The 18,237-nt window shown below is 40.2% G+C and overlaps 1 protein-coding gene across 1 annotated transcript in view; it reads left to right on the top strand.

Moving 5' to 3' along the window:
- ctnnd2a (catenin (cadherin-associated protein), delta 2a) overlaps positions 1 to 18,237 on the top strand; it is a gene marked incomplete at both ends in the record, with an annotated part of 202,698 nt that overhangs the window by 119,447 nt on the left and 65,014 nt on the right. The window contains one exon of the mRNA XM_080515267.1: positions 7,604 to 7,817. Coding sequence (XP_080371393.1) covers positions 7,604 to 7,817 — 214 coding nt within the window. The remainder of the gene's footprint in view (positions 1 to 7,603; positions 7,818 to 18,237) is intronic.

Genomic DNA, 18,237 nt, shown 5'->3' with positions numbered 1-18,237 from the left:
ATCATTTTCTTTCACGAGGCTGCTTTAAGAAGATGTTCTTTGCATAGAAATTGTTTTCCTGTAGGACAAGGGTGTCCAACATACAGCCTGTGGGCCAACACAAGCCCACAAAAGAGTAAAATCCAGGTCATGAAATGACTTTGTCGTGTGAAATAACTGAGGACACCTGCTGTTCCTAATGTGTCCACTGGGAGTAGAATTAATTGAGAATAACAACTCAACAACAGAAAGCATTATCAAGCTCCAACCGCTGCATGATGAACATGCAATAATTAGTATTGCAATTGCAATATGATTTACACAAATAAAGAACACTTGAGTGTATGATGTAGATGCCTTTGTGCAGATATGTTGAGACTGTTGAGCATGAATGCAAAGTGGATGGAGACATTTGCAGACAGATTTATTCCAGCTCAGTCAGTGGCAATAAAAGTGTGATATGTCGCGTAGCCCTACTTTTGTTCTCAAAAAATTGCATTAGGATCAAGTATGAAAGCATGCACACTGAAGGTTGCAGACATCCTATGATCTGAGTTGAGATACTGCTGCACATTAACCTGAAGAAAAACACTGTGGCAAGTGGAATTTCTGAACAAAATTTCAATTTGTTCTTGTAAGATTTTGTAATTTTGCATTTTTTTGTACATTTAAAGGTTATAATCCCATCATTCATTGCTCTGGCTCAGTTAATCAAGTCGTGCTGTATGTATCCCCTGAGTGTTTGACACCTTTGCTTCAGAGAACCTCACTATGCTACCATCCTGCTGGTTCACTGTTCCTTCTTATCATGGTTTCAGGGCAGTTATTGAGAAAATGTCTTCATTAAATGCACAGAGACGGCAGTGCTTTGAGATAGGTTTCATTTGCTAATCGGTGTCTCCCATTTCAAAATCAGATGTGCCTTTTTTCAAAAACTTGACAGCGACGTTTATAAAATAGTAATCACGACTAAATCAAGCAAAATGATGATAATTTTAAAAATGTGGCAGGAAACTGAGATATTACTTGATAATAGTAACCCTGAGTCTTTGTTCATGTCACAAGTCTTCCCAGAATTAATATCCGATAATATCCTGTGATGTAGTGCTCGGATGGGATATTTTTTAGAGAAGATGGGTGGGGTAGATGCCGTCTTCTTTCTCTGCATCCCTCCTTCTGCTCAATTAAATTTTATCTCGCCTGCATTGAAGTGATTGAAGCTACTTCACCAGCAGACAGGACCAAAGAAAACCATCAAATTATTGTCAAAACGTACTAAATTCAGATTGAATCCTGGACATTCAGCAATTTCGAAACGTAAGATTTCACTTCCAATGACTGGCATACAAACAATAAATAACATTTGTTTGTGGCTATGAGCCACAATAAGTAAATGTAACCAGGGCATCTGTAACATTTATGATGGCCATACCTTTGTTTCAGGTTGGGGTTGTTTTTGCCTGCCTTACATGATTACATTTTTTATGTATATTTTTCCATGAAAATGGGAAGTTTTAAAGCTTTGTGTTTTCATTTATTTGATATTATTTTTTTACTTTGCTCCTTTGTTGATCCCAACTGTCACTCAAAGAACCACCCCTTTTGTTGTCTCCACAAGTTTCAGATTGTTGTTCTGAAAAACCGAATGTAAATCATATATTTAAGTGGTTTATAGCTTTCATAATGGATGGTTGAAATTCGGATAAACACTCTAAGTCATCCAATAAAATAAGTCTTATAAGACTAATAAGATTAAACCCATTTAACCAAATGATGATTCTCATATTGGCACAAAAAGAGCTGCGGGATTGAGTCTCTATATAAGAAGGGCCTTCTCATTAACACAGATTATGAGAGGAGATAACAACTATTTGTTATGAGCATTGATCAAAAGACTTTTCTCATATTTTTAGTCAACCAGACAGACACAGATGGCACGGCACATATTGTCCAGCCAAATACAGCCACAGCAGGGCTGCTATTCATTTCTAAAGAGATGCTCTGTAGGGGGAAAGAGAGGGAGACGGAAACAGAAAAAGCTGAAGAGAGAAAGACAAGTGGACAAAAGGACAGGAATTGAAAGACAGCGAAGGTGATCTGAAGTGAAAAAAAAGAAGTATTGCTCATTATTATCCAGGATCATATAACAAAAAGCTTTCTGCCATTTTGGGAGGTGTCAAGAAGGTGGATGAGTGTGAACAGGTGAGGCGTGAGGGCGTGTGCATGTTTGTTGAATGTGACACAGCGACATGATGTTAATCTAAGGTCATGTGCTCGCACTTGTGGGTTTTTTTTTTTTTTTTTGCTTTCACATATGCTTCAGACATATAAGATGTACAGAAAAAGCATGTGAAAATGAAAATGTATACGTGTCCATGTGCACGCTGTTGTTTTTGTGAGGCGCGGCAGATGGAGGTCTGCTAACAGCCGAGTCCCCAGAGACAGCTTGGCAAATTCATATTTAGCATCATGCATAGCTCATATTATACACATATACTGTACATATATGTATATATATGTGTATATATATGTGTGTGTGTGTATGTATATATATATATATATATATATATACATACACACGTACGTACGTACGCACACACGCACACACACATTGTCAGACATAAGTTCAGTTACATCAGTAATTCATAAAATTTTTGGTAGCAGCCATGTCGATATCCATTTATCCAACAGACGGGTTGAAGGGGGAGGAACGTGCCCTCCCAACTCTGTCGTTCCCCTCCCCGAGGCTCCCACCTCTCTCCACCCTTCTCTTTGTTAAACATGTCTGTTTGAGGCGATTTTTCACTGTACACTTCTCCCCCACTGTTTTAATATCAGTTACCTTCATTTCTGCATCTCACTTTTTTTTTTTTTTTTTATGATGCTTGAGATTCATTACAGCATTACCGTTTGAATTATAGTGGATCAGATTTTATAACTCTCGTTAGAATTAAAGTATAGTCTCACTTTTTTTTTGATGGTTTTTCTTCAGAGAGAGCCTATGGGGGAATCTAGTTTTACATTTTAAAGCCATGAACTGTGCAAAAAAAAACCTGTAAATTAACTGTTCAGCAGACATCAGCATGAAAGGTGGGAATCCAGAGAAAATAGTTTTGGGTGTGGGTTTTTATCCGTCTTTACTCAGTGCAAACTTATCTCATTACTCTGAGCAATTTTGAGAGTGTTGAAGTTGTGTCCTCTTTGCCAATCGTGTTGTGTTTGTAGCAACAGAATCGGCAGCTCATAATTGAAATATTTCATTTTTACCTGTTTTGTTTTGTGAGAAAAAAAAATGCATCAATTATAGAATTCATACAATATTTTCAAATCCTGTAATGTTTAGAAGACATCATTGGCTCAGTGGTCTCGAAAAATGACTTCACAACCTGGGGTCTGTGACAGTGTTGTGTGGGCATCAGGGAGGCCGTAGGGTTCAACTCGTCTTAAGTTGTCACATTTTGACTTGCAAAGAGTAAACATTGTAAGACAATATCTACATTATAGACCAGATTATAAAACTGCACATTCCTTGTATTTAATGATTGTTTAATTATCTAATTGCCTATGTGCACTATGATCGTGTAAACCAATCTTTGGCTTTGCTGTGATATTTGGCAATTCAGAGCTTAAGGATGGTGTTTGGAAACATTCTCAGAGGTATTCAGGAGATTCAGAGCATTATGTTTTATTGCAGTGTGAAGGGCTTATCAGAAACTATCCACAACTCTTGTTCCAAATTCATCTATAAACACTTATCATCACCTGTGAAATGATTTCTTGACTACGAGTATACACATACTCCACTTTGCTGGAGATTGTTCAGGAGGTCCTAGCGTCTGCAGTAAAGGGAAGTAGAGTTTGTTTTCATACAAGCTTGAGACAACACAGTAAAGCAGCCATTGGATATATAGTATGAGTTTCTTCACGGCAGAACATATTGCTGTTGACAACTCAGAGAATTAGCCATGTCCTTGCCTCTGCACAATATTAAGTGGCCACAGGTTAATGCCTTGTTCAGCCCAGTTTAGAGTACTCAGGAGAAAAGTGTTAGCCCTGGGCCAAGAACTCAATTAGCCAAAGGTTGAAAGGCTCCAAAATGCAGTTAGCCCTAGGCTAAGAGTTAAAAACAAACGTGTGTGTGTGTGTGTGTGTGTGTGTGTGTGTGTGTGTGTGTGTGTGTGTGTGTGTGTGTGTGTGTGTGTGTGTGTGTGTGTGTGTGTGTGTGTTTGTGTGTGTGTGTGTGTGTGTGTGTGTGTGTGTGTGTGTGTGTGTGTGTGTGTGTGTGTGTGTGTGTGTGTGTGTGTGTGTGTGTGTGTGTGTGTGTGTGTGTGTGTGTGTGTGTGTGTGCGCGCGCGCACAAGGTTGAAGCCGTGACATATCTTCGCTCTGTCCGCACATATGCAAACAGCAAGACCGGCAAAACGCTCCTGATTAGTGTTGATGTTTCATGTGCGGTGACTGAAGCAGACTTGTTGAGATTCACATGTCACCGTCCCGGGTATGTGTCACCCATGTGTCCCACTGCCAACTTTTACACTGGTGTTATGCCAAATTCTCTAAGACTATTTAATATGTAGTGAAAGATACAAGATATTAATTGTGACTGTTGAATCGTATGTATCAATTTTACACTGAGGAAATTAAAGACAGTGAAATAAATTGTGTCAGCACCATATTCCAATCCCAACATGTCTGTCGCATAAAAGGAGTGGATGTATTTTTGGCCGGTATCTGGAGTTGTCAAGGTCTGCATCCCTTTTTCTCGCTGCCAAAAATGTACCCTTCTATTTCATCTATTTGCATTTCACACTTGAGAATCAAAGTATGCTGCACATACATAATTGGGTTGATTATCCATTGGAGTTCACCGGAGTAGATTTGATTTATGCAACTCTTGGCTGGATCCAAATATCAGCAGGTCGATACACTTGCCAAAAAAGTGGATCCTCCCAGTTTCAATAATTACCAACATTTTCAAGTCAAGTCGTGTGGCACGCGCTTCAGTTAGATCTGTTTCAGTTAACCTTTCAATATTAAAGTTTAGTGTATCTACATGCAGGAGCTCTGTGGTGTGTGCCGCCTGCACCGTGAGGGAGCTGCAATTCTCAGCAGCCATGCAGAACTCGGCATAACACCGGCAGCACCTCTGATTCCCACAATCCCAGCTGTCACCGCTGTTAACTGTTACCACGGCAATACTGTCACTATGGGTTACCAATAGCCGTGGCCACCGCGGAACAACGGGAGACAAAGACAAATCAATCCGTGCTTCTAATCTTCTTTACATGGAATAGAGGAATAGGCGCGGAGGTATTGGCAAGCCTTGTAGGTAGCTCAAAGGCAATACAGAGTAATAGGACTATGGCTTTCATGGAATAACAGATTAACTGTGACATAAACATAAAGAGGGAGAGAGGTGCAGAGATCAGCTTGGGACAAGGCCAGGGGAGCCAATGGGAGGAGGTGAAGAGAAGAGGTACTGGATGATAAATCGTGTTGAGGAAATTGTGTGGCCAATCAAGTAAAGTCACTTCCCCACTTTTTCAATCCCTTAATCCGTTTTAATTGAATGGAGAAGCAATGTCATTTTGCTTCATAAACTCCTACTGTGCCATAAAACACCTCCATCCATTTCTCAGTTTCTATCCCCATAACTTTCTATCCTTTCACCTTTGTCCACCCTCTGTGCCTCCCAAATGTGAAGGGTGGGACTTACTTTCCACTTTTCATATGTAAAATCTTTTCTTTTTTTTTTTTCTCCTCATACCCATGTAAAAATGTGTGGATTACACACATGACTGAACAGCAAGTGTCAAAAAAGACCACAGAATAGATGTAGTGGTCGGTTCAGGGGACTTTTTTTTTTTTCTCTGTCGGCTCATCGGTGTGTTAAATTTTATATCACACAACATGCAGAACATGCTGTGAAAAATGGAGTTATATGACAGAGTGAGTTTGCCTGTTGTACTCCAGTATTTGTCTCACGCACAGAACCACACAGTCATAGTTATATTATCTGATGATGTTATGTGTAATGCCAGAATACCCTCATTATGATCTCCCTGACTTCTTCATCCTCTCCCAGAATCAGGCTCTCGATCGACACTGATCGTTTTTTTTGTTTTGCTTTTCTTTCACTCACTGTGTGAATGTTTATGTGTCCTTGTGTATACTTACTCAGTACACATTGCAATACGTTGATGACACACATACAGTTGCTGGTCACACACATTCAGCTATGTGACTATAACAAATATTCGCAATTCATAGATTTTACCCTCCCGTGGCTGCATTTTTGCAGCAGCCGAGATACTGTTAATCACTATCTTTTAGACAATCCTAACTTATTGGCAATCTTGCCAACATTTTTTTAATCTAATGACATATATATTTGCTTTTATTTTTTGTTGAAAACCCCAAAATTATATCAATATCAAGGACTTTGTGCATATTCTTTGTTTTTAACCATCATAGTTCCATTAATTTCTCTGGTATAGCTCTTACTGTCTACAAACATCTGCTTAAGGCTTATTAGTGCCTTTAGCTTCACCACTGGTGCAAGCGTGTGATATATTCTGCTTTCTTCTGTCCATAGTAAGCAGAGGCAGACTGCTGTAACCTACAAAGTAGGATAAAGTGGTATGGAAGATGGATGGATGTTTGAGATCCTCACAGAAAGGAGATAAACGTGATGATTCAGAGGTCTGATGAAAGCCGTTCATTTATGTGCAGTCTATCATTATCCTTGATGACAGATAAAAATGTTACCATGTACAGTTTATATACTGAACAATATTGTGTGGATTTGCCTTGAGTTTTATCTTTAACTTGTATTGTAGATAAAATGTTGCTGCAAATAGTAACCTGTGATCCTGCAGGGCTAAACTAAACATTTATTTTAAATTCACAACGTTCTTATCTGTATTGTTTATAATATGCGGCTGTATATCAACATTTTATTTCACAGTTTCAAATTAATGATGGGATTGATCGTTCTTCGTGGGGATTTACACCTTTGTTGTAAATACTTGACGTGTTTAAAGATAGTAATTTCCTTTATAGATACACAAGCTGCCGCAGTCCTAGGTCTTTTAAATGTTGAATCTTCCTCAAGCAGTATGTGAGAAGGAGCAACACATACATGCACACACACACACGCACGAGAGGCAAAAAAGTATTGTACTTTGGTGAGATTGTGAGCTCTTTTCCTTCTCTCATCAGTGTAATTAAGTGTCATTTTTGTAAAAGCCACAGTCATTAGCTGTGTCAGACTTTGTTTAATTAGCCCACATTGGGCTGTTAATCTGATTGGCAGACCTGACAGATACTAACTGCACGCGCGCGCCTACACACACACACACACACACACACAAGGTCCAACATATTCACTCATACAATACAAACAATAGACTATTGACCATGACCATGCTTTCTAATAGCACTAATGACGTTTATTTCTGTTTCAGCATTGGAGGATAATATAGACTTTGTGAAGTGTTTGTGCACATTAATATCAGTGTGACGCTGATTACTTATTGAGGATGACAGTTTTTGTTGACCACATATCGTGTATTTAAACGGAAGAACAAGCGATCTTCACTAACTTGGTGTCCGTGGTTTTCAGATTCGCAGACAGGGAGGCATCCAGCTGCTGGTCGACCTGCTGGACCACAGGATGAGCGAGGTTCACCGCAGCGCCTGCGGAGCTTTGAGGAACCTGGTGTACGGCAAGGCCAACGACGAGAACAAAGTGACCCTGAAGAACTGCGGGGGCATTCCTGCCTTGGTCCGCCTGCTGAGGAAGACCGGTGATGTGGAAATCAGAGAGCTGGTCACAGGTAAACTGCCCATGCCTGACTTTTGCATGTCTCAGCAATAAATTTCAGCTATTTTTCAGCCTCACCCTGTGTCCATGGCATTAGAAGTGGCTATAATGGTATCTCTGTGTGTGTACACATAGTTCCCATGATTATTTATGAATACAATCTGACATGTGGAGATACAAAAACAGCTCCATGTATTACACACTGACCCAACAACGCAAGTATTTTTGAGGGAAAAGATTTTTTTCACACATGATAAGAAGAATTTTCTTTTTTTTCCTTGTTTGTTTCTCTTGTTCATCTAATTGGGGTTATACTTCTTATTTGGAGACATTGGTAGACTACTGTGTGACAGATTACTGTACTGAGTCATTTTAATTATGCTGATTTGGTCAATCCAAAACATTTAATTTTCCAGTACAAAGCAATGACTCACAGAACTACACACAAATAAAGGACTCTCACACACCATTTCCAGAGAAACATGGGCAGTCCTACATACACACCAACTGCATATTCTAGTAGTATTTGGCATTCACCAGTCTCTGTAGCAGTTTGAATTGAGTGACTTTGCTTTTGGAGAATTTTATAGATTCAACTTTTTAGTAAATGGGTGCCGACAGGAAAGGTTACTATTCAGTTTGCAAAAGTTAATGCTGTTCTTCTTGACCTCCTCTGGATGCCAAACAACTTAACATTCCATTCCTGAATGATAATGAATATTCAATCTCCTCAACAGACTAATAGTACTGTAAGGTATGATTGTATTTAAAAAAATGCAGAGGTAGCGGCACAGTATTTGTTGAACAAGATGTGTCATGATGCTTTGGCAAACTTCTTGTTTTCATTGTTTGATGGATAAGTTGTGTTCCAGCAGGAGATTGATGGTATTTCTCCTCTTGTCATTGTCTTCAATGGTCATTGTCTGCAATCACAAAAACATTAAACTTCTTAAGCCTAGACCAGCAGTTGTGCAAGTTTTACAACTGCTAATGAATTTCATTTTGACCTTGAAACCATGAGCAGCCAGGCAGTGCAGGCAGATGAACATTTTCACTCATGTACTCGTGCAAACACACTCAAATATGTGTAGGCGAACCGATGTATAGATTAATTTTTAACACCCACACAGCCTCACATACACACATTACATGAGTTAACATAGTGGTATATATTTTTTTCCCTGAAACATTTTTGCAATGTGACTTTCATTAAAAGTTTAATAACCTACCAGAGAAGAGAATACTTACACAACACCGCTTAACTTTGCATATACACTGTTTGTCTTCAGCTTTGCTGAACACGAACACGCAGTCAACGCACCTGTAATCTCAGTATTCAGCTGCAGTTATTTCCCAGTCTGACATTGTTTTTCCAGCCTCAGGATGGGTATGATTGATGAGCACAGCATGACGTGTCTCTGTGCATGCACTATGCACATGTGCCACTGGGTTTGAGGCTACCACTTACTAGCTCTGATCGTAATGCAATTCAACAGGTCATACTCAATATCTCAGCTGGTTAAATAAGACCTACCTGTAGCTATGGTTTGTGTTCAATAGGCAAACTGTGATACACTGTCAGAAGTAGATCATTGTACCTTTAGGGGTACAACTGCTTGAGTGAGGGGCGGATCAATGTTCAAATTTCAACAAATCTACATTAAAGAGTCAATGATGTTTGAGATTTATCTGCATTTCATCTTTTAAAATTATTTAGCATTTTGTTGTTTATAAAAGGGAACAATGCATAATAATGAACATGTAGCCGACATTTAAATTAGCAAGCCATATACATCATAAATTAGCATAATACAGCAATTCCAATCACAGCAGGAAAAGATTAAAGTGTAAAATAATTGGAAATTGATATTTTGTTAATTTCGTATAAAATCTAAACACAATCTATGATGTTAAAGTGCTAAAATGCATCACATGAATCATATCATATTCAATGAATATATTTTATTCCCCACTATATCCATCCCTGATATTGCCTATTGCTGTCACAAAAAACTGAACTTATATTTATCTTTAATACCCTGGATCAGATGTGGACAGTATTTTCCCATGAATAGCCACCCACTGGTATCAAGAGGTGCAGCGTTATTACATATTGTACCTTGGGAGACTGAAGTTGACTCTTGCCCTGTGTCCCACAGTTTTGGTGGAGATTGAGTGCTGGTGACTGAGTGTAATTTCTGATTTATTATGGGACAATAAATCCCTCTTTCTCTCCTTCCTTCCACTCATATTTAGTTTTCGCTTTTCCCCATATCGTGTCTCTCCTTTACTTGTGATCTTTTGTCCCCTTCATATTTCTGGTATTGTATGTGATTTGTACTCTTTCGTCATATTGATATGGACTATTTGGATATCTGTGTTGTGTGATACAACGTTGATAAAATAGTTTTTATCTCTCTCTGCCCTCTTTGTAACACCACTCTAGTGTCAAGATAAGTAAGACATGCACACGCTCATACAAGCAATTGGACAGTTCCGAAAATATAGTGCAGGTGCAGCATTTTACTCACACGCACGAAGACATAGATTCAAACAGGCACACAAAACCACACACTGCACCTGCGTACATTTACACAGTATAATGAGATAAACTCAGAGGGGCCTCCTCATGTTCAGTTTGACTTCTGACCCCGTTGTTCCTCAGTGGGACGAGCCTCCTCCTCATGCGCACTCACTCATGCTCACACTTGCATCCCCGTAGGCCCCTCGCTCTCTCAGGAGAAATGAAGCCTGAAGATCACAACAATGACAGTCACTGAGCCAGCACCGAGTTTCGTGTCTCCCTTTTGCAAAGCCTTCAGATATTTGCAGCAGCCCACAGGAGAATGGTGGTTAAAAAAAAAAGAAGAATATAAGAGTGTAAGGAAAGGAGGAGAGAAATTTATTATTTTTTCTAACTTTTTTGCAAGTTATATGTAGGAAAGATTCAAGATAGTAAGTGGCAGCCTCAAGATTCTTCTCTGCGAACAAATGACTAATATTGTAGAGTGCAATACAATATACATGAAGCTGAAGTATATGTGTCCGTGACTGTTCCTACTGACATCCTGGCACATTGCAGAATTAGCTGCAGAGAGCCAGATATTAGGAAGCACAGCTTCAAGATGGAGTGTGGGGGTCTGTGTGTGGTATGTAAGCAGATTAACAACTGACTTAAACACACCACGCTGTATTGTATGTCGAGCTCTGACTTTTATAAATAGTCAACTGACACAGACACACTGAACCCCCCCCCCCCATTCGTCCTGATTTTGCCCTTCTCTGTCTGGCTTTCCCCTGCTGCTCACAGAGCAGCTCAGTGCCATGCGAGACTCTGCCCTGTTCACGATCGTTCTTTTGCATCAAAATCCATATTCTGATTGCTGCCATGCCAGCACAATCATATTTTGAAGTTTATCTTCATTTACCTTGGAGAGTGCCCTGCTGGCACTCCAACAGCACTCAACACTGTTTCAAAATTGCTTAGTAATTCAATTAGATTTGTTGTTTAAGTGATTTCTGTCATAAACAAAGCACAGTTGTTTAGGCATTAGCTCGGCACAGACATAATTCTGCCACTTCATTTTATCCTGCCAACTAATATACCAATTTATCCAACTCGGGGGTAGCCCTTCCCATCTGATGATGGCTGAAGGTCGGGTACATCATGGATAATTCACCTGTCCATCAAACACAGAAAGACAGACAGTCTCACAAACTCACATTCACACCTGAGGGCAACTTGTAGTCAGTAATTACTCTCAAATGCAGTTTTGCATCTGTATAGGGAGCACCTGGAGAAATCCAATGTGTGTACAATGACAAAATGCAAATTAAGCAAAGAAAGGCCCCCAAACTCAACCATGACTTCAACTGGGGACTTTGTCAATATACGGCAAAGTGAGGCAAGAGTGCTAACCACTATACCACTTTACAGCCTTCAGGCAGTACATTGTAATTTAAAATATATGTTTGTTGGGGGTTTTTTGTTAAGCATTCATAATAACCCTTATTGCTTCACCTATGCTGTTGTACCGAGAGTGTTTTACCCTTTTATTATGTTATCCAACCATCTTTCACGACACGTCATCCTATTCAGCACCATGACGAGCGAAAGCTGATGGTGCCCTGGAGAGGTCACACATACAGGCAATTTAGCGTTACATATTAGCCTGAAATGCATGTTTTTAGACAAAGAAAAGCGTCAGAGGCTTTCATTGTGGGGCCCTCTTTAATGCAATCATTGTAACTGCTACACCACTGTGCAACCTTCTGCAAATTTCAGTGTAATTTCAAATAATACATATGTAGAACTATGAATTTTGCCTTGTTCTTCCTCTGTACGGTTGTAGGAAGAAGGCATTGGATCTGTGACCTAACTTTGTCATATTCCTCTCAAAGTCTGATGTTCACTCCCTCTTCATGGCTAAATGATCTGAGAGGAACCAATGGCAGTGACTGCCGGGGGCTCATCACAGGCAGTGGCACACTCTCAGATGACAGTAGCAGACACAGTTCACAACCAAGGAAGTGGTTGCATTTGAGTCACAACAAATCAGCTTCTTCGTAAGTGTGTCAGTGTTGTCAGCCCCATCAAAACACCTCCCTCTTCTCTGTGTTTAGGACTGAAGACACAAGCCAGGGTGTGGGATTCTTTTTTTTTTCATCCTTCTTTTTTTTGGTTGGCTTTGTTTCTTTTGTGACTGGAGAAACCTTGCCTCAGCAATCTATTCTATCTCCCAGTTGGTTCTGAAGTTTAAATTTAGACCAGCTTTATTGGCTTCCTGGGTCTCCGCGTGAGGTAGATAGGAAGAAGTCAAGACTTCCGGGCCTGTCTGTCAAATTCCGGTCGATATGGAGGCTTTGGGTGTCAATAGGAGATGCTATCCTTATTCACCTTGATGCAGTGGACCGTAGCTGCTGCTGCCGCCTGCTAAGAACTGGCTCTACAGCTGAGAAGCAACTACTGAGGAAAACCCTTGTTCAAATAGCATGAATCTTTTCAAGTTTTGCTTCATTTTTAAACCACTAGGTTAATATCAGTGGTGAAAACATTATCTAACCAGCTGACAACAATCATGCTCCTCCAAAGCAAACCACCATGGATGCGAAATTGCAATTTTCCCACCCTGTTTAACATGAGGAAACTCATTGACATGACATCAAGGATGTGTTTTGTTCGTGTTTTGGGCAGTATAGCTCGGTTGGTAGAGTGGTCATCTCCCAATCGGAAACCTGCAGGTTCTTACAGACTGAAGTGTCCTTGGGCAAGACACTGAACCCCAAACTGCTCCCATTGGAGTGACAGCGCCTTGCATGGCTGCAGCCTCCAATGGTGTGTGAATGGGTGAATGTGATGAGCTATGTAAAGCACTTTGGGGATGCTTACACAGCTATAAAGCACTATGTAAGTGAACTCACATATAAAATCAGTCAGAAAAAAAAAACTTCAGGACAACACCAGAAAATAGCTAACATTGAAAACAACAGAAATCAGCTATGATGTGAATATTTAACATCAACAAAGAAGCACACACTCATCTCTGTGCCACTTCACCAAGATACATAATATCTTCACAGATTCGTGTTAATATCACACACTAATGCCAACCGAGCACAAATGGCAATAATCATAGAAGAGTTCCTACTTTATTACCAATTGGCCACAAACATTGTGTGTAGAAGTAAATATTCCACATAAATAAAAATTTACTTCCCCAGCCTAAGTGAGTATCAGAGTTTGGCCAAGTGGCGAGAAACACAAGTAGAGAAGTAAACAAGAACAGGATGGGATTTATTAAGTTATCAGAGGGGATAGAAGGCGATATGATAAGGGATTACAGTTCAGCTCTTCTTCTTCTTCTTCTTCCTCTTCTTCTTCTTCTTCTTCTTCTTCTTCTTCTTCTTCTTCTTCTTCTTCTTCTTCTTCTTCTTCTTCTTCTTCCTCCATGATAAGTTTAAAGCAGAACTGTCATGTTTCATTAATCTGTTCAGATATTCTAAAAATCACTTTTTATTTTAGTTTGCACAATAATATTTGCCATGTTTTTTTCTGTTCTGGTAACCATTTTATGACCTATGTCTTCTGTGACATTTTATAGTTCTTTTTTATTTTTCTGAACTTTTCTGGATGCAGTGTTTTATTGCACCACTTATGCAAGTACTTATTTCCACAAGCCACATTTTAAATAACAACAGTGGACTGCCTCTAAAAGCAGCTTGTTTGTGACTTTCTGCTGGTGCGAGCTGATGTTCGCAACAAACCAAGCAAGTTGAATTATACCACTGTTGTTTCCTTCATAATTCCTCATTTTCTGCAACCAAAATGCATGAAACAACTCTCAATATTGACGTCCAAATCTCCCTTCTCCTTGTGCTCTTGTAATATTGTCCCCCAGAAATTGTCACGGCAGCATATAGGAATGCAACCTGGAGTACTGGCAGTGGTAGCTTTTACCCACATTGTAGGACTTTACCTTGTGCTGACAAATGTTTTCCACAAGCCTAGCTGCCACAGTCAAAGTTATTTCACCTGGGGTTAAGTCAGCTATTGTTAACCTGCTGTCACCTATCCAAATTCACTATTTTTCTTCTCATTCAACAGATTTTTGTAGACACAGTGGCTGTGTAATTTGTCGTCTGTGGCTTTGCTCATCACCGGGTTCTGACCCAGCGGCTAACTAATTCACATTGAGCCGCACAGATGAAGGCTGTTTAATAAAACATCGCCACTTGAGGCCTAACAGGTCTCACTCTCCCCTTGCATGTCACACTCTCATTTATTCATGAATTCATGCAATCATCTCCCCTTTTCCCCAAACCACCCAGCTCCTAGGAAACTGTCTGTCAAATGTCTGAAGGGAAGGAGTCAGAGGAGGGAGATAAAGAAAAAGGAGGGAGCAGGAGAACACACACACACACACACACACACACACACACACACACACACACACACACACACACACACACACACACACACACAGGCTCCAGTATGATGTCACTGTCTGCTGGTCACCTGACATTATACCCATAAGGGTACTAGGCTTAGCGAAGCATTGCAGATCTATGTTTCTAGAGCAGGTAGGTGTGTGTGTGTGTGTGTGTGTGTGTGTGTGTGTGTGTGTGTGTGTGTGTGTGTGTGTGTGTGTGTGTGTGTGTGTGTGTGTGTGTGTGTGTGTGTGTGTGTGTGTGTGTGTGTGTGTGTGTGTGTGTGTGTGTGTGTGTGTGTGTGTGAATATTAGATAGAGTGAAGTACAGTGTCCTTGCCCCAGAAAAGCTAAGCAGTCTACCCCTGTATTTTCTTCCTTCTTCTCCATCTGTCTTTTAAATAAAATTAACATTTTAACCCCAGTCCTCATCCTCATCATGTTCCTATTATCTTTCAGAATCAGGTTGAAAACAAGCAGCCCTGTGCATTTTGTTTATTTTTTTGCAGGCAAACAATCCCATTCTTGTATGTTTATCAGAGACAGCAGTGTTTTAACGTGAATGTAGTCATAACCCAACACTCGCCGTTCCAGAACTCGAAAGAAAGAGATATGTTTAAAAGCACTTGGGTTTACATATAATGTGTCTTTCTTTACATTAGGGAGTGCACACATAGTCTGTGTGTTTGAGCTTAATGTCTTTAGTTGAATCTCCCTGAAAGGAACCCATTTGATTGGAGAGACTCGGGATGTGAAAACAACAGGCCGATTAGTGAAAGTGAAGGCAAATGTTGCCACACTCACACACAGACACTCACATGTACAGCCTCGGTACCAGCACTTGATTGCTGCCAACAGCATACAAGGTCATCACGTTATTATCACCCTCCTCTTCTTGTCCTCTCTTGCTCCGTCTCTCATACCCACATACACATCCACACGTCCCTGCTCATCTTTTATTGCCTTGCCTTGCTTTTTCACTTTCCAAGTATTTTTTTTCCGCTCAAATAACAAAGGACCTATTTGCTTCTGTACTTTCTCCTTCATTGCCCATTGCTTTTGACTTCTCGACTTTTTAAACTTTTTTTGTTAATCAGTCTTTGACTCATGCCATTCTATTTATTATTCCTGTGTCCTTTTCCCTCTGACCAACAATGCCTCTATAGCAGTATGTTCGGTGTGATTCAGAGAAGCTAGATTTATATTCATGTTGGTGACATTGCCTGTCGTGACCCTATTTACTATCTCCATCTTTGCAGACTATATATTTTGACTATCTCACAAAGTTCAGTGAACTTTGTAGCAGGTCTGCCTTAAGATTTTATTACCTCTTTTTATGTATTTATTGGTCCCTTAAGACCAAGTTGAAGGTGGTTCCATGAAGCTTTTCAATATTGTTGGCAATTCAAAAGGCAGACAGTCTATATAAAACATGCACAAAAAGGGAGGACGTGTGTTCGGTGGTAACTTCTTTGTATCTATGTTTCTTGAAGAAAAAAAGATCTCAGACCATTGGACAGTGTCATTATTCCTTTTTAAATGGGTCACATTTGTAAAGGAGATGCATTTGTGGGATGTGCAGCAGAGCAAAACCGAAAGATTTGGCAAATGTTTCACAATTTAAAATGTGTAAAATATTGCCAAGAAGTATCATTGCAAATGATGAATATTCTGCCAAAAATATAAGTCTTTGGTGTTTGTGTGTGTAGTTTAGTTATTTTAAATTCACATTTAAACATAACACTGTTCAAATATAGGATTGTTCAAATTAAATAACTGAAAGAACCAAGCTTGTTTCAATACACTGGCAGCCTCTGTGTGAAGGAGTGAAATGTATCTTGAGTTGTGCCTGCAGTCTTTACTTGTGTGCTAACCGAGCAAATGAATGACATCTGTCATCCGGGACTGGCAACATCTGGAGTCTGACACGAGATACAGTGACCTTTGACACTGCAGCTTTTCATAGTTTGTTATATAAAAAAGGCATCATACATCTTCCCTCTGTTGTCTCAATCTGTTTCCATCTAAATCATCGCTCATCTCCTTCAGCTCTCTCCTCGTTTATTAGTTTTTTGTTCACTTCATCTCTGTCACTCTTTGTCTCACACTTTATTATTTTGTTGCCACATTTATTTTTCCTGTCTTGCTGGGTGGAGGCGCACAGAGGCTAATTAACATATTTACAATGCAAAAATGCCCGTAAAGCCTGTATGTGTGCATGCGAGTGTGTGTGTTTTGCGAGTGCATGGGGGTGTCACAGCTGACCAGTGAGGCTCGTGCTGCCACCCGTCTGACGAGGCATCTGGTATTCCATCTGACAAGAAAGAAAAATGCGTGTCTGTGTGTGAGTGCCAACAAGTGCACATTCGTCTATGTGCTATAATGTGTCCTTCCACGTGTTTGCATTTGTCATGTGTACAAACAAACCCATGCCTTTTCTGTCATGACTGTATATCTTTGGATTTCCATCAACTTCTTTTGAATATGTGTATTTAGCCACGGTTGCACCACACTTTCTGTGCCGGGACATCACGGGGTGGGGTGGGTTTTCGCGTGGTCCAACTGGAAAAATTGTGGATGGTACGGAAAGAAACGGCAACCACTGGCTGTGATTTTCCGCCATCCATTGGTTGAGGTACCAAGCACCGAGGAACAGGTCTGTAAGCAGGAGCGACAACGCAGTCGTCTGCTGATTGGTAATGACGTACTGTGCGGTGGAACCGCGGCTTTTGTCTGTGATTTTTATGACGTTGTACAGTGAATGCTGCTTTGGTTGGACAGTCTATTTTACATTTAGCACTCAAACACAAGACCTGTGACTCCTACCGACATTGTTTTGGGAGTCTTATAAGTTGACCTGTGCAAGATGAATTTCATACATTTGTGCACGCACTACATTTGACTGCAGCATGTCCCTCTCCGGTAAACAGTCAGTGCTCGCCATTACAATATACTTCGGTACGCAAGAGTACAAATGTTATCCTTTATGGCAAGAAGAAGTACATTAATGAAAAGAATAAAGACTAGCATCTACTTTCAGGGACAAAGCTCAATGGGGAACTAGATAAAGAATGTGATTGTGGTCCACCGTTTTATCTCACTGGGAGTCTTTAAACTGCCTCTGATTGTCATGTAATTTCCTGCTGCCGTCCTCCTGGTCGTTAGAAGCTGCAGGTTGCAGCAGCAGTCACATTGTGTGCTGGTGGTTCATGAAATGTCTGCCACTTGCTGAAAAAATTCTCAGGTCAACTGTGGACGTAAGACATTGACAATGACCATTTGGAACCTCTCACACTGTACAACAAAAGTCTACATTTGTAGCCTCAGTTGTAGATATCGCCACCATGACCCTTCTGAGTCTTCCTCAATTGTAGTGTATTGCTTCATTAAAGGAAATGGTGGCTTTCTCAAAAGTGTGAAAAGTGGGGAAAAACTTTGGTTGTCTTTATAGTCCTGGAATTACATCTTATGTGGCAGTACTATAGAAAGGTCTCGCTAAGAGCAGTG

Source organism: Blennius ocellaris (assembly GCF_963422515.1).
Source record: "Blennius ocellaris genome assembly, chromosome: 19".
NCBI classification, from domain to species: Eukaryota; Metazoa; Chordata; class Actinopteri; order Blenniiformes; family Blenniidae; genus Blennius; species Blennius ocellaris.
The sequence above is the reverse complement of the archived record's forward strand: the minus strand, read 5'-3'. Positions and strand labels throughout refer to the sequence as shown.